Source organism: Musa acuminata, chromosome BXJ1-9 (assembly GCF_036884655.1).
Source record: "Musa acuminata AAA Group cultivar baxijiao chromosome BXJ1-9, Cavendish_Baxijiao_AAA, whole genome shotgun sequence".
NCBI lineage: Eukaryota > Viridiplantae > Streptophyta > Magnoliopsida > Zingiberales > Musaceae > Musa > Musa acuminata.
The window spans coordinates 5,544,691-5,570,575 of record NC_088335.1 but is presented as its reverse complement, the minus strand read 5'-3'; the positions used below and the strand labels follow the sequence as shown (position 1 = coordinate 5,570,575).

Sequence of the window (25,885 nt, the reverse complement as noted above, 5' to 3'; positions counted from 1 at the left end):
TCTTGGCTCCCTTATTTTAATCGGGAACACCAACCGAGAACCGAAGAAGACGAGGTCTCATGAACGCCGGCGAAGAATAGATCGTTGGCTGAATCCTCCTCCCCCTCCCCGCGTCCCCTTCGAGCGTCGAAGCGGCTGCCCCCCTCCGCCGCCGTCAGGTCTTCCGATTTTCCTATTCTTGTGACGATTTTATTCTTTTCTTATTGTATGTTATTGACGATGAAGATCGGATTGCTTTCTGGTGCCTTCTTCGATCTTGGGGTTGGATGCTTCTGGGTCCGTGATTAGGGTTTTTGTTTGCCCTCGTTGGATTATATTGGGGTTGGTTTTTTGGACGTTTCAAGGGTTTTCAATGTAGGTTTTGATCGATCGAATTTCGCCGAGGGGTTGCTTGTTTCCGTTGATTTTAACGATTGTGATTATTTCGGAGTTTGGTGCGGGAAAGGACTCGTTTACGTGACGCGATTTGTTTTGTGTTTGTTGCAGGTTGCTGGATCTTCGTCGATTGATTTGGGTATGATTTTGGTCGTCTAGGGATGAGGGAGTGTTGTGGCGATCCACATGCCGTGCGTGGATTGCAGGGAGGAACCGGTGAAGAAATTTCGGGGGGGAATCAAGATGGAGTGGTTGATGGTGAGGAGTTCGAGGGATTGCCGGCCCTTAAGGTGGGCGGCGCGTTCACAGATGGCAATGCTGGTGCAGGTGGTCAGGGATTGGAAAATGTGAGCGGTGGTTGCTCTCCTTGCGACGGTTGTTGCTCTCTTTTGGTAGTCGTAAATGAGCATGAAGCATTGGTAAAGGAGACAAAGGAGGTGGAGGAAGATTCTGGAGGTTTTGTTGAATCTGGTAAACAAAGTAATCATGTTGTTCCAGAACAAAGAGTTTCAGTTGGGAATTTAAAGACAATTGCAGCAGCAAATTCCGTTGTTGAGGTCGGTGTGCTGGTAGATGCCAATGCTGGTGTAGGCAACCTGGAATTGGAAAATGCAAACTGTGGGTTTTCTTCTTGCAATGATAGGAGCTCTTCTTTGGACGTTGGAAAGGAGCATGAAGTATTGGATAAGGAGATAAAAGAGATGGAGGATGATGCAGCAGAAGATTCCAAGGTTGAGATTGGCATGGTAAAGGCAATGAAGGAGATGGAGGAAGTTAATGGGAGCTTTGTTGATGCTGAGAAACGAAGCAATAATCTTGACCTAGAACAAGGAATCTCAGTTGAGAACCCAAAGGCGGTTGAATCTTGCTCTTCTCTTCCTGGGAAACCTGTGGGTTGTGTGTGTTGCAAAAGAAATTTGGTAGATGACAAATATGAAGATTTACTCCTCTCAAATATAGAGAGAATCAAGTGTAGTGCTTGCAAAGAAGACATCCTTTGCTCAAACAATGGCAATAGTGGAAGACTTGAGCCATTTAATTCACAAAATGATAAAGGGCTAGCTCCAAGTTGCATAGTAGGTCAGAAAGAAGGTGTCTGTGATGTGTCAGAGGAAAATTCTGTTTCCTCATGCATAGCCAGAGGACTAAGTGGAGTTTCACTTGATGAAGTCACATCGTGCTTCTCAGTGGAAGTATCATCCTTTCTGCAATCATCTGCCTTACATACCGCTGCACGGGATCACTCTTCTGACCTTCCGCTGGCAACAGATTGTGAGATAAAAGTCACTGATGCTTTCAACACAGCATCTACTTGCTGTAGCAATGTAAAAGTTTCTCGTGGACAGGTAAGCAATGGAGTAATTGGCATTTCAAAATCTGTTCCTTCTTTTGGTTCAAGGCGAACCAATCCAAAGCGTGCTGCTTCTTTAAGGAGCATTCAGACTGATGTGAGGTCCGATCACTTGACCAGAAACAGGAATAATATGAGGAAACATAATAAGGCCGCTGACTTAGGCACATTATTTTCAAGCATTACAGACAAAAAAATTGAAGTCAGAAGGAAAAGAAGCTGCTTCCAAAGAATGACACGAAAATCTGTATGGGGAGGAACTAGCAGCTTAGTAACACATTTCATGGAAAATGATGAGCTTGCTGTATCTAGTTTTCATCTAGCACAGATTCAGAATACAAATTTAAAGATAAGTCAGAATTCTAGACCTAGAAGGAAGAAACAAATGTGTCATGGAGACAGAAATTTGATATCACCGAAAAGTGAATGTGCTTTTTTAACTCAAACTATGCACTTAAATGATCAAATATATTTGCAGTCGCAGATTCCTAATATGGTTGATTCACAGCATTCAATCGAAGCCAATAATGATGCCGTGCCTAACATGTGTCGCCCTTCTCATCTGGGCATTTCAAGTAAACGTGGTGAAGCTGATTGCAAACCACTGACAGATAATCTTGCTTCTAGTGAAAGGTTTCTTCGACGAGATGGACAACAAGGTGAAAAGGATATGGATAGTACTTTAACACAAGATGCATCTTTGGATAACATGCTAGGCGAATGTCCTGGGGTCTCATCACACTCTGGCTCTGAAACTTTGATGGAAACAACTGTTGACAAGCACTTGGTGGATCCAGAATCGTCGCCTGACTCTGATATCTATAATCCGGTTGTTGATGTTGGTGTTGCTCTTATAGAGTCTGGCACTTTTCAGGACAATGTTGTGAATCAGAGTGTGATTGTTCCTAAACTGACTGTTCTAAATGGCACGTGTGCTAAACTTTTAAATTCCTGTGACGCTATTGTAAGTCCTGAATCTGCTTCATCCTTGGAAGTGCAGCTGCAAACTGAGAATAAGGAAGAGAGTAAATTCTGTGAAGCCAGTGCAAAAGCATATGCCTCATCAGAAGAACATGACTTAATCAAGGAGAAGTTGCATGAGTTAGATATTCAGATCACAGATGTGGAACCTGTGAAGTATGTTAGGAAGAAGCGTAATGGCTTTAAGGAAAGAAGTCATATATGTTCAGATGCCATAAAAGAAGCTAAGGGAAAGAATTATAGAGGGAAGACCTATCCTGATAATACTACAAATGGAGTGGAAGAGTTGGGCTGCAGTGAAGGATCCAGGAAAGCTGATCTTGGTCTGGGAGTGTGGGTATTGACCAAGCAGGATACTGTCAATTTACAGCCAGAAGATGGTGGATTGTTGATCACTGATAAAGCTGATGCGCACAAACTTTCTAGAAGCAGCAAAAAGAGAGTGGGTAAAAACAAATTAAGTTTAAAAGGTTCAACAAGAACCCGAAGACCAAAATCCCATGGTAAAAAAAACTGCACTATACAAAGGTTAGGGAAGAGCAGAAAGAAGGAAAATAATCAGACACTTGATGTGGATTGGGAAGCATGTGGAAGCTTGAAGTTGCCTCCGGGGAGAGCTTGTAAGACAGCTGTAACTGAATTAAGTGAATGAACATTTATCTAATGCATGCATTTCCTTTTGGCCTCTTAGACAAGTTGTTACAATGATAGGAATGCCTGCTTATTGCATTCTGTAGATGTAATTCTGGACATAGATTTTCTCAACCTCTTTATTGTACCCTTTAGGTAACAAATCGAAACCCAAGGAAGGTACTTGTGGATTGGAAGGTCAGTCCTTACCACAAAGGCGGGCATGGGTTCTTTGTGATGATTGCCACAAGTGGCGTTGTATACCAACTGAACTTGCAGATATTATTGGGGAAACCAACTGTAGATGGTAAAGTTTCCAATAGCATTTTCATATATGTATTTCTCTAGAACCTAATGCTGCATCTTATGAATCAATTTCACAGAAATTATCATGAAATGGGATGTGTGGTATGATCAAGAAACATAAAGTGTACAATAAAGCTTTTGCTAATTAAATGTAACATCATCAACCAAGTTAAGATGTTCTATTTATTTGATTCTTGTAGGCTTACTTTTGTGATGAAATCTTTGGATCTTTGGTGTGTGTTTGGTTCTGATTTGTGTTCATACATTTCCGAAGCACTTTTAATCTAATTTGTTTTTACTATTTTTTAAGGACTTGTAAGGACAATACAGACAAGGCATTTGCTGATTGTTCGATACCACAAGAGAAGACAAACTCAGAGATCAATGCTGAATTGGAGATCTCAGATGCTTCATGTGATGAAGGTGTTCCTAAACCAAAATCTTCTGGATTTGCAAAGTCGAAGTTAGCTGGTAAAGGAAGTTTGAGCCTGATTACTTTCATATCTTGTAATTATGCTCTTGGATCTGATGCAAAAAATTTTCTTTTGGTGCATGTCCTTGCTGTTATTTGCAGCCACCCAACCAGCTCCTTGGACACCTATCAAGTCCAACTTATATCTTCATCGCAATCGGAAAAGTCAAACAATTGATGAGGTCTGGGTGATATGAGCTGTTGTTTTTTTAATGTAGAACTGTGCTATTTACTATATGTTCATTGCTTGCCTACCTTTATGTTAATCTATCAAAACTTATGTTAATCTATCTTCTTATGGAATGTTGCTGAGTTTTTATTTTTTGTGCATCAGCATGCATATTTTTGATCGATACCTAAATCCTGTTTTCAGCAAAGGGCAGCTTCAACTGCATGTTATCTTTACTCATAGTCATGGATTAAACTCTCAATCTAGTACTGATACAAGTTGGTGGCTGGACTAGTACAGTGATGCATGAATACAAGTTGGTACCAGTGGGACCAGCAGAGAGAGTGAGTGAGAATATGCAAGAGAGCGTTGAGAGAGAAAGAGAAGGATGAGAAGAAGCGAATGTGAAGTAGTAGAAAGAGAGATGTAGGTAGGTTAAAATGTTAAATTAAAAATATAAAAGAACATGTGTACCAATACCAAGTAGTAGGGTTACCACCTTGAGCTTTCTTGGTAGAAATGTGGGTGTGAAATGGAGCTTGAATGGATGACAATGTCAAATGAATTTTGGAGCCAACACCAGAATCGTTTTCTTTTCCCTTTTTCCTTAAGTGTCTGCTTTTGAAAACTATCCATTTTATATACTTCTCTAGGCTTCTTATGACTTCTTGTTGTCATGGCTAAATTTTTTATTTATTGTTGCTGCAACTAAGATATCTAAAGTTGAGAACTTAATTGCTTTAAAAGAATGTAGAGGAACTAGTGAATTGTGGTTTATATAGTCTTTTGATGCTTTTAGGAAGTAATTAGAGTTTTGCTGTTGAATTCGGTGGATATACAAGGGTGGACGGATACTACACATGATTAGAACAGTGAGCTGTCAATCTTAGATCAGATTTGAGTGAGAATTAGAGGAATGCTTGAATTAGAGTTCGTACAAGTGAGATAATGAAAGGCAAAGTAAAAGAAAAAGATACAGGATTCTTTATCACTTTATCTTATTTTTACATGGGAAATGTGTATATATAGAAGAAGATGAAGAGAGAAATCAATGAAGAAAATGGAAGTTTAGTAAGTTGATTTTACTGGAGATGTAGATTGTAGATTATATAGATATGTGGAGAAGTGAAAAAAAGCTGGGTAATTGAAGGTGAATAAATATAGATACAAAAAGTTTAATTTGTAATCTCTCCTAATATAAGACTTGTAATCTAAGATTTAACTTTGAAACTGAACAATCCGCAAAATTTGTGATTAATACAAAAAAAGGGGAAGGGTTTCTGTGTAACTCAGAAATTTGATCATGTATAGTGTCATTAGTTATGTGTTTGTACATGCTAGTTATATTTGATTTGATTTTTGGAATACTTGTCCATGTTGCAGCAGATTTTATTTATTTTTTGCAAATAATGTTAGTAATCAGGATACTAATTCTTTTCTTTGCTGCTTTGATAACCGGTATACTATAGCTGCTATGAATCTCAGTGTCTCCCACATTTGCTCATCTTTTATTTCCTCTTTTTGCTGTGTCACTCTGTAGTTGCATGATATGATCTTAGTTCTATGCTTTTAGATGCTTGTCCAGATTCTTTTTCTTTGTATTGACATTAGTTTCATTTGTTATTTTTTAATTTAGACCATGGTTTGCCACTGTAAGCCTCCATCAGATAGCTGTTTGGGTTGTGGAGATCAATGTTTGAATCGGATGCTTAACATAGAGTGTGGGAAAGGAACCTGTCCATGCGGGGAGCTTTGTTCGAACCAGCAGGTTAGTTTTTGCTCCTCAGTTACTTGCACATCAATTACCGCATCCGTCTCATAAGTAAACTTTTTTGGGAAGCAGTTTCAGAAGCGCAAATATGCCAAACTCAAATGGATTCCTTGTGGGAAAAAAGGATTTGGCCTCCAGTCGCTTCAAGATGTATCTAGTGGGCAGTTTATTATTGAATATGTTGGAGAGGTAGGCATGAAATTTCTTTCCCCCCTATCTTGATATTTCTTTTATGCCTTTTTCACAATGGATTGGAAATTGTTTGTGTATGGGTTTTGTGAATTTATGTTTTATTGACTATCTTCCAAGAGTTCCATATTTGTTTTTGGTACCTTTGGTTGACATTATTCACTGCTGTGTTACTTTGCCAACTCAGGTGCTCGATTTAGGTACCTATGAAGCCCGTCAAAGATACTATGCTTCCAGAGGTCAGAAGCATTTTTACTTCATGACGCTGAATGGTGGTGAGGTTTGTTCTATTCATCTTACCTTATGCTTTAAATTCCATCAATATCCTCTCTTTAGTATGTTGCAATGTTTGGCAATGGAATACTATATTTTATTTTTGGGATGTAGACATTTATTTCATTATCTTGACAAGAATTGTGCATAATATGGCATTTTACAGAATTTTTTTTTTATGGTTGCTTGAAGTAAGTATAAATTGATTGTATGATGCATAATTTTTCATAGAAAATAAGAATTTCACTGAAGTTTTTTCTGGTTTTTGTATATTGGTTGGCCCAATTAGTATCCAAAGTTGATCTAAATATTTTGCTAAATGTTTGCCATGTAACCGTTGTTAAATTACATGGTTCTCTAACTTCTCAATAACGTATGTGGGTATTTGACCATGTACTCTACAGCTAGTGGGGTATACTAGAGCTCAATTAGATAGGAAAGAAGTTCCTGACTAGATCAAGTATTAAAATCTCGCTCCAGTTCCAATACTTGTTGGCGGTGATTTAAAAAGCGCTAGACGCCAAAATGTGCCAAGGTCTAAAAACGTCCGAGGCGTTAGGCGCTCGCCCGACCGAAGCGAGGCGCTAAATTATAAAAATATATAATATAATTAATAAATATTATTATTTAAATAAAAATATGATATTAAATTAAAAAAAACATACAAAATCACAATATCACATTAACAAAAAATCTCAAAATTCAAAACAATAACAATAATTTTAAATAAATAAAAATTAGCAGTATTAAAATCAAAATAATATATTATTAATCTAATAAATAAATAAAAAATGGTATTAGTATACAGTTAATAGTATACTGTTGATATACTGTTAATAGTATACTATCGAGTCGATGTGAGAAGAGGTAGCAGCGAGCAACGGCAGTGGGAGCGGGAGAGGCAAGCGACGACGGCGGCAACGGGAGCAAGAGCAACGAGCGACGACAGTGGCAGTGGCAACGGTAGCAGCGAGCAGTGGGAGTGGGAGCAGGAGTGACGAGCGGTGATAGTGGCAACGGTAGCGACGAGCAACGACAACGACAACGACAGCGGGAGCGGCGAGCGATGATAGTGGCAGCGGTTGCAGCGAGCAGCGACAGCGATGAGCAGGGTTAGGTTTGGGAAGTCGCGAGAGGAAGCACTGGTTCGGTCGCTTGGTTTAACCCGGGCGCTCGCCCGAAGCGCCCGACGCCTAGGCTCGGGCGAGCGCCCAGGCAACGCCTCTTTGAAGCGCGCCACCTGGAAATGAAGCGAGGCGCTCGGGCCTCATCTTGCCCGAGCGCCTAGGCGAGCGCCTATTGAAATCACTGCTTGTTGGCCGGATTGACATGAGTCAATGGCAATGCTTTGTATGAGTTAGGTACCAATTAGTACCAACCCAGACTTTAGATAGATAAATACGTACCGATAGGAGTAGGAAGCATTGTAGATTTGTAGGTGAGGATGCGGTGATGACGTGGACGAGGCGACGATGGTAGGACGTGGACAAGGAGGCATCAATAATGTTGACATGATAGAGGCGTCAATGTGGATGAGAAGGCATAAGCACAGGTGATGGACGAAGAGAGGAAGAAGAGGAAGAGATGGCAGAGGAGGAGGATGAAAAGAAGTGGCAAAGGAGGAGAGAGAAAAGTAAATTAAGGAAAAGATAGTTGTCAACAACCAACCATCAATAGACTACAAACAAGGAGGCGACAGCAAATGCAGACAAGGAGGCATCAATAATTTTGACATGATAGAGGCGACAATGTCGATCAGAAGGCATAGGCAGAGGTGATGGAGGACAAGAAGAGGAAGAGGAAGAGGAAGAGGAAGAGGAAGAGATGGCTGAGGAGGAGGATGAAAAGAGGTGGCAAGGAGGAGAGAGAAGTAAATTAAGGAAAAGATTGCTGTCAACAACCAACCATCAATAGACTACAAACATAGAAAAGAACACAGGCCCATGCTAGAAAGATCATATACCAATTTCAAGTAGTATGCGCATTGCCTGGTACAGCTTGGTACCTGTGAGTTTTTTGCTCAATAAGCCCATTACAATGAGCTTACTCGTGGTAAGCTTTGTTTTAGACTGTATCAGGCAAAATTACATCGTTTGTGTATTGTAAAATATCGGTCTGTTTCCACTGGCATGACTGAAATTAAAATCCTTGGATGACATATTGTTGCACTGGTTGTACTGCTGGGTATAGGTTGTATGTACAAGTCCAATGAAATAATGGAACAGGAACCAATTTATAGGCTTGTACCAGGTTGGCTTGAAGTGGACTATGATACACCTAAGATACAAGTAGGTGCTAGTCCAAATAGTACCAATATGGACTAGTAGCATTCTGTACAGGCCAATATTCTGTTTCATAGTAGCCATTTGAATACCTGATCCCCAACCTAGTCCATGCTTTTTGCTGGTCACTTTATCAACATAAACTATCTGTAGACACTGGTCTAGGACTTGGCCAAGTGCACTCGACCTATCTAATAGACTCTGCCAAATTAACATGCTCTAGGATTAATACTTGGTATATATTAGAAGAAATATACACTTGTGATTTGCTATCATTGGACCACCTAGCCACCAAAGCCACTTGATGTGATTATACATTTATATAGTGGGATTTATTTGCTTTGAAGGCAATATAATTTGTTTCATGTACAGCTTTTATATTTGAATTATGATTTATCATGATTGTCTTCTTGGCATCTTAAGCTATCTGATATTGTTTATATTAAGATATTGTGCTCATGATATGTTATTATAGCTCTACATGATGCATATAGTCATGATACATATCATAAATGCCAAGGACTGGTATGACACTGGAATTTCTGCCTGGCTGTAATAGTCAACCCAGCCTTTGGAGAACAAACATCAATATGAAGTCTTTGCAGACACAAGGCCTGTCCCATTACATTTCCCTTCTTGGTCATGAAATTTTCAGTGAGTGAAGCATTGGATAACGTAAAGCTAGTTAAATGAAAAAACTTTTTGAAGACGGTGCCCACGAGATTCAGGATAATGTCCAGTCTCATGATACATGACATCTCTTTTCTCTGTCATGACACTTATTCCTTTAAGAGGCTAAGAGCTAATTTCTGCCTTCTCTGTGTCCTCTATCATTATTTTCTATTTGACAGTAGAAAAGAATGTTGCAACAATGACAGTAGATGATGAACAAAATCATGATGGCGAATGTCATATGCAATACTAGTGACTCTGTGATCATTCTGAGGTTTTCTCATCTTCCCGCAACTTCTCTATTCTTCTCCCCTTTATGTGGTTCTCTCCTGGACAAATTGATTGGAGTTGGCCTAAGTTGACCAGCTTTGGGTGAGCCTGATCGGTTTTGGTTGGTTCATGCTAATTCTGATCAATTTCTGGTGATGAAGTATGGAAGTTAGCTAAAATTGTGCTGATTTTTTGGCCGTGGCAGATGCTGCTTTGAATTGGGCTAACCGTTGGCTGATGCATGAACTATATCTATAACAATTAAGTTTATCTTTTCATTGCAATATATCAAATCAAGCTATCCACTAGCCCAATAGCTTGTGTATTATGTCTTAAGAACATAACAAAGTGGCAGGAAGAGCCAAGGGTTTTTGTTGGAGTAAATCTTAAAAATATTAGGATATGTTTGGTGTTCAAATGTGTGATAATGTTGTTGCTGCCATGAGACTCTTTTGTAAGAATATGAAGCTACGGAAGGAATATAAAGGTTATAGAAAGAAAAATGAGAGATCAGGGCTAGAGGTCACATAATCTTAGTAAATAACTGTTTTGTATATGACCTATAAATCCAAAACTTCTTAACAATGCTAGTTGTCATTCTATATATTCATTTAAAAATTACTAATACATATTTGATGTATGAGGGACAGGGCAGGAGTGGTCTCATTCAAATGCTTTGGCTTTAAACTGGCTTTTTTTGTCCTACACTAATTGGTAATATCAAGTGCTTACTTTTCAGCATAGTCCTACCTTTAGGTAGGTACTAATTCAGTCAAAGTGGTTTTTTGTAGGATGGGTATTTAGGAATGCCATATTTACTCTTTATAGGTATATTTAAAACCTTGTTCATGTATCATGGTTATCAACAAACAATGATTTGTGGGCTGAACGTAGGAGATAGAAATTTTGGAGACCTGCCATTTAAAACCATGATTACCATTGTTTTAAAATTTTAGAAATTTTGAATTTACTAAACTATTTCCCTTGCACAAAGGAGGAAGAAATCACCAGAAACCTCTTAGCAAGACACTTGTCTGTCGATTGAAGCTTTAATTCTGCATGTTTGCTTCTTAATTTTTTTATATAACTACTGTTGTTTCAACTGGATTCAGGTAATAGATGCATGTGCAAAAGGAAATCTAGGTCGTTTTATCAATCATAGTTGTGATCCTAATTGTCGCACTGAAAAGGTAAGTTTTGTTTGTAATTTCATTTTACCACAAGTTATCAAACATGAATGTGCTATATTTATTGTTTTATCTGGGACTCAGTTGTATTTTTCAGTAATTATTTGCATGTTGATATTCATATGCTCTTACATCTTTTTGTTTATGTAGATTTGCAAGTTAGGTCTTTATTTTTTGTTACATGTTTAACTTGGCTGTTAAATCCACCCTTGATGTGGCAGAAGTGCCTCAAATTCGTAGATAACTTGTTGAACTTCCTCAGATTGATAACATTACGTGTCTTTCTACTAATTTCCTTTTTCCGCAATGATTTTTTTGTACCTTTTGTGAAAGATGTGACTTGTTAAACTTTTACATGTTCAATTTGGGATGATCATATTTAGTACATTTAACCCATTTACCTTACATAGTGATTCTTGATTCTTATAAGAGTAGCCCATTGCTTGGAAAACAAAGGCAGAAAACTAGCTATCCGAAGTACTTGCAAAAAGAGACAATATGGAGTCATTATATTTTCCATCAAATAAGTGATGTTCCTTCATCTTATATGTGGAAGTGGAACTAAATTTATTTTTTACATAAATTAATGCACAATGCCAATTTCATCAGTTTGCAATAGCATTATATTTACCTTTTAGACTTTTCAACTTATAACTTTACTGTGAATATCATCATATTCTTGTCTTTCTTGAGGAGTATTCTTTCCAATTGTAATACCCTCTTAGATTTCACAAATATCCTGTCATCTTTTGCTTTGAATCTTCTAGGGACCTTTAGTCATGCTAAAAGATAATGGTACCCACTTTAATATCACTTGATGCAATCACGAGTAGAATAAATATTACAAAGGGTGAAGGTGTGGAAAGTCAAGGAGGAAGAGAAAGGTTAGAAATGGGATAAAATATCGAAGGTGAAAAGGGAAAACCAAGCCACACATCCTTAGAACTCAAAATTTTCATTAATTAAAAGGTTTTTAACATGGCATGTGATGCATGCATGCTTGTGAATCCTATTCTCATGGAGTTGAGCGACAATCATTGTGCAGTTGTAATATATCATAGGATAGTAACTAGACATTTAAATTTTAAAGGGTTACAAGTCATATTCGAGAGGGGATTGGATGTTGGAGGAGCAAATCTCAAAATGGACAAGAGAAGAGGTGATGTAGATAGATAGAAAAATAGAGAGAGAGCAAGAGAGGAGTGAGATTAGAGAGGAGAGTAAGAGACTAGTAGAGAGAAGATATAATTTTTTATTCAAATTAAAGTGTTTAATCCATTGATAAGCTTCACTGTTTATAGGGGTTTAGGAGCCTTAATACAATCAATGAAGGCAATCATTACCAAGAGCAACCTTCGAGATATCCTTTGACTTCTAGGAAACTTGTAGGAAATCCAAGATGTGATTTCTAGGAGACCTAAATAACTTTTAAAAAATTGCCGTAGCAGTTGAGAAGAAAAAGAGTGCACTTAATACAAAAGTAGAGTCCCAAGGTTAAAACCTAGAAAGTTTAAAAGATCTTCATTTTTTCACACTTATAGTTTCTAGGCCAGCAATTGATGACTTTTGTTAATTTCTTCGCCTAGAATAAACTTTTCTAAAAATATTTTCTAAACCTAGATGGTTCTCCATCATTCTCCACCAGTGCAAAAGAACTCGACCTCAAAGATTGGTATGCAAGGTAGTAGTCTAATAAGTTTGGTGCAAAGTCACGAAGTTCCTCTAAAGTAATATAAGTGACATCGAAAGCTAGATGATCACATTACTTGACAAGAAAGTGCTGAGTGATACTAGTAGTAGATGTAACAAGGCGGCGATCAAGAATGAACTCTACATCATCCATGTGTTGTGAAAGAGTTGGTGCTTTGAGAGGATTGTCACTTGCAGGAACACTGTTAAACAGAGAAGGAGGCTCAAGAGCTCTCTATCAAAAATTTTTACATTGAAAATTGGACTAATATTTAAATCGAAAGACAAATCGAGCATATATGCTAGTTTTTGGATAATGGGAAAAGGACCATTGTCTCGGACATGTAACTTTTTGAATGAGTTTTTCGGATCTCTCAGGGCGAATGCGAACTAAGATATAATTTTAAGTTGTAAGTTGAAACTCTTTGACTTCTATGATGTGCATTAGCAGCAAGCTTGTAACTTTCATTACTTAAGAGTAATTTTAAGTAATTTTTCATCGAATCTTATCATGCAAATGATGGATATATTGAGCGAAGTAGTGGACTGGTTTTTGCTACTAGGGGTTGAAGCCATAAAGAAACTCAAAGTTTGATAGCAAATTCGTAAGTAAACATCTTATAGAAAAAACTATGAAAACTTATACTTGTATTAAGATAAAAAATTCTATAGGAAAAAGAAATACATATTATAATCGATTGATTTGCTCCTTTTTTTTCCTCTTTCCCATCCATAATCTTCAATATCATGTCATATCAAGCCTGATCTGTTGTTTTATTTTGTCACATCTATCCCAGTCAAATGTGGTGCTTGTTTTGGCATGGCAATGAGCTGATTAATTACCAAAATTTGTATATTTAATGCCTTACCAAAAATGAAGATGACATTAGAATTCTAAGCTAGTTAAAATATGCCTATTACTTATTTAATTACCCTCTAAAAAAATAGTAAGAATCTTTAAAAAGTGCTAATATAAATTAACTCTAGAAGTTTATAGTAAATAAAAAATTGTCTCAAATTAAACCCTTTGACATATCCACAAAAATAAATCCAAAGATTATAAAAAATGAACAAAACTCAAGTCCTGACACTTCTATACTGGACTTAAATCTAATTAAGCTCAATTTGTATTTGGGCTCAAATTGATCATCATCCTAGGTGAAGTAAATCTGTAAGAGAATTATAGAGACTATATATATATTTTGAAACGTTCTACTTCAAATATTTCTAATATGCAATATATATTTTTTTAGAAAAGAATCTAACAATGCAACTCTAGTATGCAATATATTTTATCTGCATGCATGAATAAGGGCTTTTTTATTCTATAAAATGTGCTTAAATGTCTTCCCTAAAGCATTAGGAGAAGGCAAATTCCTGGTGGTTTAGCAGTACAGCATATTGTTCAATTCAATGGGAACCAAGTGGCTTCTTAGATTTTACTATTCATACATATGTGCTACTTATCAGAATTTTAGATAAAAGATTATAGCTATCAGATGGAGAAGCTTTCAACTAGAATGAGATTGGAGCCATCAGACTTAGAGTGTGGTGCTGTCAAGTGTCGATCACTGATGATGGCTTCTCCTCCACATTCTTCTTTAACCATGTATGCTGTATCATATTTGGAATCCCTAGAAGAAACTAGCTGGGAAATTTATGTTAGCATGTTGCTTAACTTATATCTTGGTGAGATTATATTAGTTCCATTGTTTTTCCCTTGTATTATTGGTTATCTGGACAATGGTTAAAGATATTTTGCTTACATAAACAAAAATGATATTTTATTTTGTATGCTTATTATTTTTAATTCTTGCCTTTATTTTCTTATTTCCTTTTATTTGTGGAAACAGTGGATGGTAAACGGAGAAGTTTGTATTGGACTATTTGCAATAAGAGATATCAAAAAGGTATTCATCTAGATTTGCTTGTTACATGTGCTGCTCCAGTTGGATGTTCATAATATTTGATGTTTTAGTATTTCCTCCCTCATTCTTCAATTTTCCTGTTTAGTAATTTTGCTGCTATTACATTAGTGAGGGAATGGATCAAGTAACCATCAATTGTTGTCCAAGTTCTTGTTAGGATGTGGCAAGTATCATTAGGTATGGGTTTTGAATCACTGCACACAGAAGTGGCACAAAGTAAGACCAAAGCATCAACAAGGATCGACTTCTTTGGGTTGCAACATTTCAAGGTATCCGTATAAAGATTAAAATGTAAGCCACACACAGAAAAGTATCACAAAATAAGGCCAAGGTATCTGTATAATCAACTTATGTAGATTGCAACATGGACTATAATGTGGTTAAAGTGTAAGCCCCTCATAAGGGTATCAAATTCTAGGTTCCAATATTGTAGGAGTAATATGGGAGGAGAATTATCAATGTGTGGATTTCATAGCAAATGAATTATGAGCAGAATGCTCAACAAAACTATCACTCATGATGAACAAGCTTATTAATGTCAGAAAGATAAACAGATTGTCACTTGAGGAACACTTATTAGTTATTACAGAGGAGGTAATTGAACTCCAAATTGCACAGACCATGGATGGGCAGCACCTTGGTTGCACATGATGCCTTTTTGGATGTGAAATACATTGTTAAAACTCTTAGAAACGCAATCATCCCTTTCACCTTCTTCCATATCATAATTATTTATTATGATAGGTTTCATACAATTACTCTTCCGCTGCATTTCTTCCACAAGCATGTACGTCAGCGTGTCACCTTGATTCCAAGGAACTCAATAAGTTACAGAACCTGTTCCTGGACTCATTACAAATTCACTCTACATATGTTTTAGGTTTTCTATGGTACAATGCACAATTTGAGATTAAACAAAAGGAATATTCCAAACACCAATTTTAGCCATTTTGTATATAAGAAACTACTCGCGTGTTCTACAGTTGGCAAATTTAATAGTACTACCAAGTCCTCTTATGAACTTGCATTTCTTTTGTGCCAATGATAGATGCTACAAACTAAACATATTGTGCAAATGACTCTATATATTCGTAAGCTACTGTTGAATCATTTGATGGATGTATGACACATTATATCCTTCTGCAATTTAAAACTGACACTTTGCAGAATAGCAATTCAACATGCTGCCTCTGAGCAAATATACAGACACATAATTTGTTGGATGACACATTATATCCTTCTGAAATTTAAAACTGACACTAAACAGAATATCAATTTGCCATACTGCCTGAGCAAATATATTGGCACACAAATTGATGGATGCATGACATGTTATCCTTTAACAATTTAAAACTAACACTATGCAGAATAGCAATTTGACATTACTGCCCGAGTAATTATATGGGCACAATTATTCTATGGACCAAAGCAAAGATTTCATTACTGGTCAGATTGTTAAGTACCAATCAATATTTCTAGGTGCAGCCAGTGTTGTTAAAAGGCCCCCGGGCTCACCTAGGCGCTTGGGTGAGGCGAGGCCAGGCTCGAGCGCCTCGCATGATGCTCATGGGACGTGCTTTAGTGAAGTGCCACATGGGCGTTTGCCTCAGCCCAGGCATCGGGCGCCTCGGGTGAGTGCCTAGTTAAATGTAAACTAGATTGTCAATTGGTTCAATTGAACTAGGCGTTAGTTGGTTCAATTAAACCAAGTAAGCACGATAAACAAACCCTTCCCCCATACGACCCATGCACGCATAGTAAAACCCTAACTACTGTTGTCGCCATCGACGCACCTCTGCTCTGCTGCCATTGCCTCCGTGCACAGCTCTCTCCTCCATTAACGGATACCTTTGACGCTTCCTTTGCCATTGACGGACAAGTCTGAAGTTCTTGCCGCTGCAACTCTCTTGCATAGTTCCCTTCGCCACCCCTGCTTTCGTGTGTAACACACATTGCTATCGAGGGACAAGTCTACAGCTTCCTCCTCCACCAGTGGATACATATGAAGCTTCCTCCGCCCTCGACATCGTTGTCGTCTGCAGCTTTCTCCGTTGTCATTGTCCTCGCCCGAAGATTCCTCTATCTATTACTGCCCTCTCATTCCCCACCTTCCACCGTCGGTGACCCCTCTTCTCACTATTACTCACTGTTAGAACTGTCAACCCTATTACTCCTTTAAAATTGATATTAATCCTTAAAACTGTTAACCCTTTTTAGAACTACTAATCCTTATCAGTGATATAAAAAGTGCTAGGCGCCAAAAGGCGCTAAAGTCCAAAAACGCTCGAGGCGCTTGGCGCTCACCTGAGCGAAGCGAGACGCTAAAATATAAAAATATATAATATAATTAATAAATATAATTATTTAAAATTTTAAATAAAAATATGGTATTAAATTAAGAAAATCTAAGATACAAAATCATAATGTCACATTAATAAAAAGTTTCAAAATTTAAAATAATATATTATTAATCTAATAAATACAAATACTATTATTAGTATACTGTTAATAGTATACAGAAGGAGAAGAAGGAAGAGGAGTATAAGGGGGTGCTGACTGAGAAAAGAGGAAGCGACAGCGGGAGCGGCGACAGCGACAACGGCGAGCAGCGGCAACGGGAGCAGTGATAGCAGCAACGAGCAGCGACAGCGGCGAGCAGTGGGAGCGGCAGCGGCAACGAGCAGTGTTAGGGTTGGGCAGCGACAACTGATATTGGTGCTTTAGTTGGTTCGATTGAACCAACTAAAGCACCGGAGACCTAATCATACCTAAAACGCTGGTTCGGTAACCTGGTTTAACCCAGGCGCTCGCCCGAAGCGCCCAGCGCTTGGGCTCGAGCGAGCGCCCAGGCGACGCCTCTTTAAAGCGCGTCGCCTGGAAGTGAAGCGAGGCGCTCGGGCCTCGCCTCACCTCGCCCGAGCGCCTTTTTAAATCACTGATCCTTGTTTAGCATTGTTAATCGTTATTTAGAAATGTTATTAATTCCTATTTAGCATTGCTAATCTCTATTTATTTAGAATTATTATTAGAGTTTCAGGAATAATGACAAGTCTATAAAGTAATTCAGAAGATTGGTTAAAAAAACTCAAGAAAGAATCTTGGTTGAAAATACAATTATTTGAAGGATGATAATGATTATGATGATTGAATTTGATGTAATACTTTAACTTTTTTGTTAAAGTTTAATATTTTTGAGTTTTTTTAACATTTTTGTTATATGGACAATGTGACTTAGTACTCTATATCTTTTTAATCTAATGTTGTATTTTTATTTTTATAATTATATTATATATTTTAATATTTTAATATTCTAGAGCGTCTCACTACGCTCAGGTAGGTGCCTAGGCGAGGCGCTAGCATCTCGGGCATTTGGGGACTTTGGCGCCTGACACTTTTAAAAACACTAGGTGCAGCCAAGTACCAATGTCGAAACATATAACTCAGTATGAATATTTGTAGTCATTTATTATTATTATTTTCAATCATATTGGACGATACAAGTTAGCATACAAGTGTTGTACCAGTCTGATGGGTTATTGAAATCGTATTTGACCTGTGTACTTAAAACCTGTACTTCTATAGAATCATTTGGTGATGATGTTTTCGAAAGCTGACTAGTGGAAGTGGCTTCTTACCCAATGTTTGTAATACCATTTGGCACCATTCGATATGAGTGGTATTTACCAGTTCGATAGTCTATATGCACATGGAACAAGGTGAACTGGGTGGTTTACTCTTGATATTAGGAAGACTGCCTGACTTGGTCTTGCACTGCTCTATATAGATGTGTTTTTCGCTGGGTGTATTACTTGGCCTAGGACTTGTATCGAACGGTAATTATTTTTTTTCAGTCTTCAAACTTTTTCCTAAACTCTCAGTAGGTACTGATGTACCAACACACGACATGTTGGTACAGTTCAGATTCATACAGGTCTGAGCAAAGATTTGTATTTGTCTGGTATTCGAAATTTAAACCCGTGTTCTTACCATAAACTAGGAGTTAAAAATAGCACTCAGAGTTTGTGCATATATCTGGATATCCAAATTACATGAAAGGGCATGACTACACCTTTTTTTTGTATATGATGCGTAAGCTTAGTATCAATACTTAATAAGCTAGTGAGTTACTAGCATGAGAGTAGAGGTGCCCAATGGTCCTTCAACTGTGCATGAAGTCAATCTAATCACTCTGATATGTGATGGCATTTGTTCATTTGAGTTACTTGACATATCATGACATTTGGTTGCACACATTCTAGTATGGCCTATCAACATATGTATTTTCTAGGCCCTAATCATCAAAGACACTGCAAGATGCCTTTTTAATTTAAATTGCCAGTGTCCATTTTTGAAGCATATATAACATTGTATCTGACCCAAACAGTTGGAACGATATGTCTTGTTAACTTTGCACCTTGGAAATTTTTTCTGATATTAGCGTGTGATTGAGTTGCACCTGTAACAGTAATGGTTGCATTGTTGTTTACTATCTTTTCTTAAAATATAATAGTTTTTGATAGCTTGGATAGGCCTTATTTGTAGGATTCTCTTATATTTATTGTGGTCTGATGTTTGTTTTCTTTCCCAGGGTGAAGAACTAACTTTTGACTACAATTATGTTCGCGTGTTTGGTGCTGCTGCCAAAAAGTGTGTTTGTGGCTCTTCTGTATGCCGAGGCTATATTGGTAGTGATCCTTTGGATGCTGAGGTAATTGTGCAAGATGATTCAGATGATGAAATTCTTGAACCTATGATGGCCCATGAAGAAAATGAGAAGGCACTAGATATAGATGTGTCGCTCTCTTATGCTAATGATGTGGTTGAGAAAGATTCTGATTCTTCTATTAAAAATAAAGTTCAATTAGATGACTCCCCCCTTATAATCTCGGAGACTGAAGCTCATCAACAGTCATGGGACACTATATGCAAGTCATCTTATGATGTTACTCCATTGAGCATTACTTCTAATGGTCTGGACAAAGACACTATTTCCAGATCCATATCTGAGATCCAATTATCCGAAGACCAATCACGAAACTTGGATGATGTACACAACAAAGAAACCTCAACGGTACAACCTTCCCTTACTGTAATTGACCCCATTTCTGGGACTGCTCTAAAAAGCATCTTGGCATCTAACATCATTGATGAGCAGCAAAGTGTATCAAAACCTTACCTTGCAAAATCATCCCCTTCAAATCATATTATAAGGAAGAGCAAGTTGAGTGCAAAAGCTAAGCCGGCCCAGAAAGCCAAAAAATCACACTGGCGATCTGGTAATGCACAATTTGCAGGAGGTAACAACTTATTACTTCATCCAACGGTTGTTTTATGGAAAGACCTGTACATGGTATGTCAGTTAACAGGGTCCTGTTTTTGTAGTTGAAAATGAATTGAATGAGTTGTTAGACGCGGATGGTGGCATTAGCAAGAGGAAGGTAATAATTACTTGTCTTTTACTGGAATATACCTTTTTCTTGATCTCAAATTCTTTGGCTATATTGAACCTTTAGTTGTAGTATATCAACTGTTTTCTGTTATGGGTTTGGAGAAGTTGTGCTCTGATGGTAAAACTAGGATTTGATAATTATGTGCACTGGGATAACTTTGCTTTGATTGTAGCTGCTACTTGTTACACATCCATTCTCATCTATTCTTCTTGTTATTCTTTCTGCTAGATAGAGCATTAAGTTCTATTATCCTGTCCAATGATCTGTATATACATCTCTTCATAATGTATTCCTGTAAACAGATGTTAGTATATTATCATGTAATTTGTTTCAAGGCCTCACTGAAGCTATTGTTAGTTCTGGAATGATGTTTTATTTGTTGAACAATTGTACTTGGATCTAGCATGACCAGTTGACATACCTCAAGGAACACTTCTCTTCAAAGTTTCCTATGTAGTTACCCTGCTGGTGGAGTTTCTTAGACTTATTACTTTTTTGCAGACAGATACAGCTTCTTGGCCTGGCATGTGATACCAGATGTTTACTTATTGCTGTTAAATATCATTTCTTTGTTCATTTTGTTGAACACATCGACTTACTAAGCAGTAAATCATGTAATGCTAATTTAAGCACTGAATATCTTGGGACTTACTATGCCTTATTACCCATCGAGTTTTCCCAAGAATGCCTCTATAAATGATTTCATTATTTATATTATCTAACTGTGACCTTTTATTACCATTGATTCATTATTTATATGCTTTATCTTAGCATGGATGTTTTTTTCTTAATATTTGTCATCTTTAAATAGGATGCTACAAAGGGCTATTTGAAGCTTCTGTTTGTGACTGCAGCAGAAGGTGATAATGCTGGTGGTGCATCTCAAAGGTAGTATTTGTGCTACTTATATGATCGATAATGTTATATCTTATGACGGAATATCCTAACTGCTTGTGTATATTGTTTAGTATACGAGACCTTTCCTTGATTCTTGATGCACTTCTAAAGACAAAATCTCGGACAGTTTTGATGGATATAATAAACAAAAATGGTATGTTGTACTTTCATTGTGCATCTTATAACTTCTCCGACAGTGCTAATTACATTTCTTGTATAAGAAAATCATGAGCTTTCTCTGGTTTCACAGGACTGCAGATGTTGCACAATATAATGAAGCAAAACCGGAGTAAATTTAATAGAATTCCTATAATCCGGAAGCTTCTCAAGGTTAGCAAGTTTATTTCTGTTTATTGTGTCTTAGCCTTCCTATAAGGTTGTAGATAGCTCATTCTGGCTGCTAAATTGAGATATAACATTTACCAATCTAGTGTCTGATGACTTCATGCAGTCTGTTTTGAAATTTATCTTTGATGCCATATCAGGAACAGTTTAGATATCTGGACTTTATATATTTGTTCACTAACCATAAGCATTGATCCTTATGACTAATTGAATCAATATTTGTTGCTATAACATGCGTATCTTCATTTCTAAATAACCTTCTTTTCATACAGGTGTTGGAGTTTCTTGCTTTAAAAGGAATCCTTACCCCAGAGCACATAAATAAAGGTCCTCCATGTAGTGGAATGGAGAGGTTAGAAGCAACTTTGGTTAGAATATCTTTGCTTTATGTTGGTTAACCGTATATATAGTGTTGGAAAGCTTCTGCATATTTGAACTTGTTGTGGTGTCTTCCTTTGTTTAACTAGTTAAAATAGTGAATTTCAAGTTTCTGGAGTAGATGTTGACTCTTATTCTCTAATAGTTGACTGTGCACAATAATTTGCACAACTAAGAGATTGTACCTGAAAAATTACTTTATGGTTAAAATAATCAGGTGAAACTTCTATTTTGTTTGTGTTCAGTGATGCTCTTGCCTTAGCAGTGTATCAAGAGTTCCGTGTGTGTGACCTGTTAAATCTTTCTTCATGATAAAATATGGATTGTCTTGGTAGTTATTGGTCATTCATAAGTACTTTCAGGACTTATTAATTAAGAAATAATCTAGTCATGAAATATTGCCTACGTACATTTAATTAAGAAATAATATAGTCAGTTAATTCAAGTTTGTGCATCCAATATTGCCCACTTACATTTACTTAAGAAATAATCTAGTCATGCAACCTCAGCATGTCATTTTGATTACAGTTCATGTTCTAATGTTACATCATATTAGTTTCATTTTTTTCCCTTTATGAAGATTCATTTTTTTCACTCTTAATTTGCACAGATAATTTTCTTGGCCTTGAACAATCTTGTATTAAGTGTTGCTGATTGGATCTTTTTTTTTTCAGCAAGAATGTTGCTGAAATAGTAAATCTTGAAACTAGAACTTCTAAAAGATTGAATTTTCTTTCTTGAATTTACACCGTACCTGTTTTTGTGCACTCAAAATATCTAACCCGGAGTAGATCTGGTTACTTGGTTTCTGCAAGCTCTTTGAAGTAGTGCTTTCTTTTTCCTTAAGATAATGCTCTATTGATGGATGTCTTTTTTTGTTGAATTAACATATCCTCTTTTGATTGCTCTTGCTCATAATGGTTTTTTATCTGTTGTGATTATTTGTATTATCTTTTAAGAGAAGTGCGTATACACTATTCCATCTGATCTTTTTTTAGATTATTTAATAATGCAAAGTAAATATGTTCATTCTAGATTGTTCAAATCATATGTAATTAATCAAACTTCATTTCTCGGTGCAGCTTGAAAGATTCATTGTTGAGTTTGACCAGGCATAATGACATTCAGGTAAATGGTGGTATAGGAATTACTAAAATTTTTCCTAATGTTACTTGATTGCTATTTGTTATGCTTCTGGTTAGTTCCATCTTCATGTCTTTTTGAAGTTATGTTAATAATCACAATGTTTAATCAGTTAAAGTTGCATGGTTTTCTCATAGGTCTTGTCTAATAATTCATGCTGTCTGGTTCAGATTGTGTATGAGAGAGAAATAAATATGTATAAAGTAACAATAGTTTATGCAAGCTGTCCATCCTTACCAATTTTAGTTGTAAACGTATATCAGATGATCTTCACTTTGACCAGAATTTCATGTACATTTTATTTCCATTTATAGCTTACTACCCATTATTTTTCATGTTTTCATTTCTTTGTATTAAATTAATTGATAATAATAAAACCAGCCACCATGATACCATATCACGATTTCCTTGGAGTTATTTAGTTGTGAAAGATATCACAACTTTCAGATTGTTTGGCTTATTACATCATGGGCTAGACAAAATTTGCTATCCATAAAGAAACAGATTATTGGTGGGCAACAAACTGCAGAATTATTATTCCTTGTACAAAGGAAAAGGAACTAAAAAGTAGTGATTCTTGAAAAGGGGGTTTTATAAGAAAAATAAGGTACAGCAGTTCTTAATTGATGGTAGCATTAACTTAATTGAAATTGCACCCTGGTGGAGTTTAAAATCGACATTACTACTTCAGATAGTTACAGCAGGAACGACTGTGAAATAATTTTGGTCCTAGTAAAGGAAGGTGTAAAAAGAAAATTGTGTAACGCAGTTATTTCAATATAGCAAAATGGTATATCAATGGTGCTAGCGGTAAATGAATTGAAACTGCCAATGAAATAAAATAATAAATCAATTAGTATTTCTATAGGTAGCAATAGTAGAATGGCAATTTTAACTTGGGACCTATAGATGTATTATTACTTTCACTTTTATGATCTGTTCAAAAGTAACACATTGTTTAGCCAAACTACTTTGGATTCTATTTTGAGTGGAATTCTGGGAAAGCCCTAAGTACTTCTGTAGATTCTTGACTTATCTTACAGTTAAAAATTGTTCGTTTTAAATCTTGCGTGTTAGTTTGAGTTATTAATTGATTGACTTTGCATAATTCTCAACGGTGATACTAAAGACTTGTGCTTATGACATATGCAATATCTTCTAGAAATCTTATAATTGACTTGTTAAGAATTTTCATAAGTATGACTATTCGTATGGCTGAGCTGAAACCCTCATCCAAAAGTACTGCAAAGTCTGACTATTCTTGTCATAACTCTGAGTTGAATGTTATTACATTGGCCATTATATATCCATTCTGAACATTCAAAATTTAGTCATTTCAATAATTTGTCCATGCTTTGGCCATTGTTTGTGCTATTTATGAGTATGCAGTGTTAGAGGATCTGTTATACAATTGTTATCAAGAATATACGGCGTTTAACAACTAACCCTATTCATCTGGTTTTGGATTCTTAATATATTAATTATAGTTATCAGCTATGGATTTATCCGTGTTATTTATGAGGATGCACTGATAGTTTGTTGTGTCGAGTAGTTTGTTCTTTTTTAGTCTATTGATTATTTATGTGCCTAGCAATATTGTGCATAAACAGGTTCATCAAATTGCTCGAAGTTTCAGAGATAAGTGGATTCCTCGCACAATTAAACGAGTTGAACCATCAGATCGAGATGAATTTCAATTAGATTCACAGCGACCTTATCCTTGTTGGTTTCAATCATCTCCGTTTAACCACCACCTTGATCAAGGAGCAAGAGACAGTGATGCCATTGTTTGTGTTAGTGAACCCATGGAGCAGGTAACATATTCAGGTGTAGTTGATATGCCTGGAGAAACATGTTCACTTTCGTCAACATTGATTGATAATAATACAACAACTAGAGCAAGAACTCGCAAGCGCAAGAGTCGGTGGGATCAGCCATTAGAGTACAATGGTCCCGACCAACAACATTTGTGGTCAAGTCAAGACCAAGCCACAGAAGCTGGCTCAAAGCTTTTCAAAGCTTCATTTTCAGAATTAGAGCTTGGCTCTAGGACTGAAGCTCAGAAGCGGAACCTTGATAGGCCGAATGAGGATGGTTGTTCTCTCAACGGAGTTGCTGGTATGAAGAACTTTCTGCAACAGAACATGGATGATGAGGCACCTCCTGGATTTGAGTCATCACAGAAGTTACATCAGCTTACTTCTGAAACTCTAGTCCCTAGAGGTGAAGTGGTTGTGGGTTATCTTCAAGAGAGGTACCTCTCACACTTGGGTGTGTCATATGGGATTCCTCTGGCCTTTGTTCAGAAGCTTGGAACCTCTGAGTTAAAGGGAGACACCAACAGACACCAATTTTGGCAAGTTGCACCAAGCATGCCCTTCCATCCATTTCCACCCTTACCTTCATATCCTCGAGGAAAACCAAATCCTTTAACTCTTACATCGGATTCTTCTAAGAATAGCACAGTAGACCAGGGTTTGAATGCAACACAAGTGTGCAAGCTAGATGATGGGGACTCTCAGGCAACAGATGTGCCTGTTCCATCTACAATAGGAGGAAGGCCAGCAACTCACTTAGAAGCACCATCTAGGGACCTGCAGATTTCAGAAAGAACAAGTTGGTCTTCAAACAGCTATGGGAGGAGGTTATTTCGGACGCACAGATGGAACAACCAGAAATTTAGGAGACGTTGGTCACCTTGGCCCCAAGAAGGCAATGATCATGGATTTAGAGGTACCGTAAGACACAGAGATAGTGGCAGAAATTTCAGAGATGAGAGGAGATACTGGCCTCGATGGCCCCAGGAGGACAGCGGTGTTAGCTCCAAGCAAATGTGAGGGATGGTGGTGGAAATTGCAGATGGAAATTCAAGTGTAGGTGTAGGAAATGTGAGGGATGGTGGTGGTTCCACTCCGATGGTGTAAGAGATGATGATGTTAGCTGTAGCTTTATTCAACAGCTAAACCATAATTGATGTCTTCATTTAATTGAAAAGAATCAAAAGAAAAAAAAAAGGGGGTAGAAGCAGCAAAAAGGCGCTTCTCTATGTAGTTGTAATTCTTTTACAAACTAAGTTCATCAGTTGAAGTTTGCTATTTATCTATTCTTTGGCCAACTTTCTAACTCA

At 37.0% G+C, this 25,885-nt stretch overlaps 1 protein-coding gene across 2 annotated transcripts; it reads left to right on the top strand.

Moving 5' to 3' along the window:
• Positions 1–25,885, top strand: LOC103997440 (uncharacterized). Of its 2 annotated transcripts, XM_009418652.3 has the most exons (19): positions 1–158; positions 487–3,327; positions 3,494–3,644; positions 3,954–4,114; positions 4,218–4,297; positions 5,921–6,052; positions 6,128–6,244; positions 6,432–6,524; positions 10,854–10,931; positions 14,471–14,527; positions 19,134–19,616; positions 19,701–19,842; positions 19,928–19,983; positions 20,807–20,883; positions 20,964–21,046; positions 21,143–21,222; positions 21,510–21,589; positions 22,698–22,743; positions 24,369–25,885. In XM_009418652.3, exons 2-19 carry the CDS (start codon positions 537–539, stop codon positions 25,593–25,595), a joined length of 5,934 nt encoding a protein of 1,977 aa, XP_009416927.2. In that variant the 5' UTR covers positions 1–158; positions 487–536; the 3' UTR covers positions 25,596–25,885. The 2 variants fall into 2 exon arrangements, with proteins under 2 accessions (XP_009416927.2, XP_009416926.2); XM_009418651.3 differs by having other exon boundaries at positions 19,134–19,842.

What these genes read in the sequence shown, in the direction of transcription:
- LOC103997440 (XM_009418651.3), top strand. Translation starts at nt 537, where the DNA reads ATGAGGGAGTGTTGTGGCGATCCACATGCCGTGCGTGGATTGCAGGGA. An exon ending in CAATAAGAGATATCAAAAAG is followed by an intron (nt 14,528 to 19,133) that starts GTATTCATCTAG and finishes TTTCTTTCCCAG; the next exon opens with GGTGAAGAACTAACTTTTGA. An exon ending in CCAGGCATAATGACATTCAG is followed by an intron (nt 22,744 to 24,368) that starts GTAAATGGTGGT and finishes GTGCATAAACAG; the next exon opens with GTTCATCAAATTGCTCGAAG.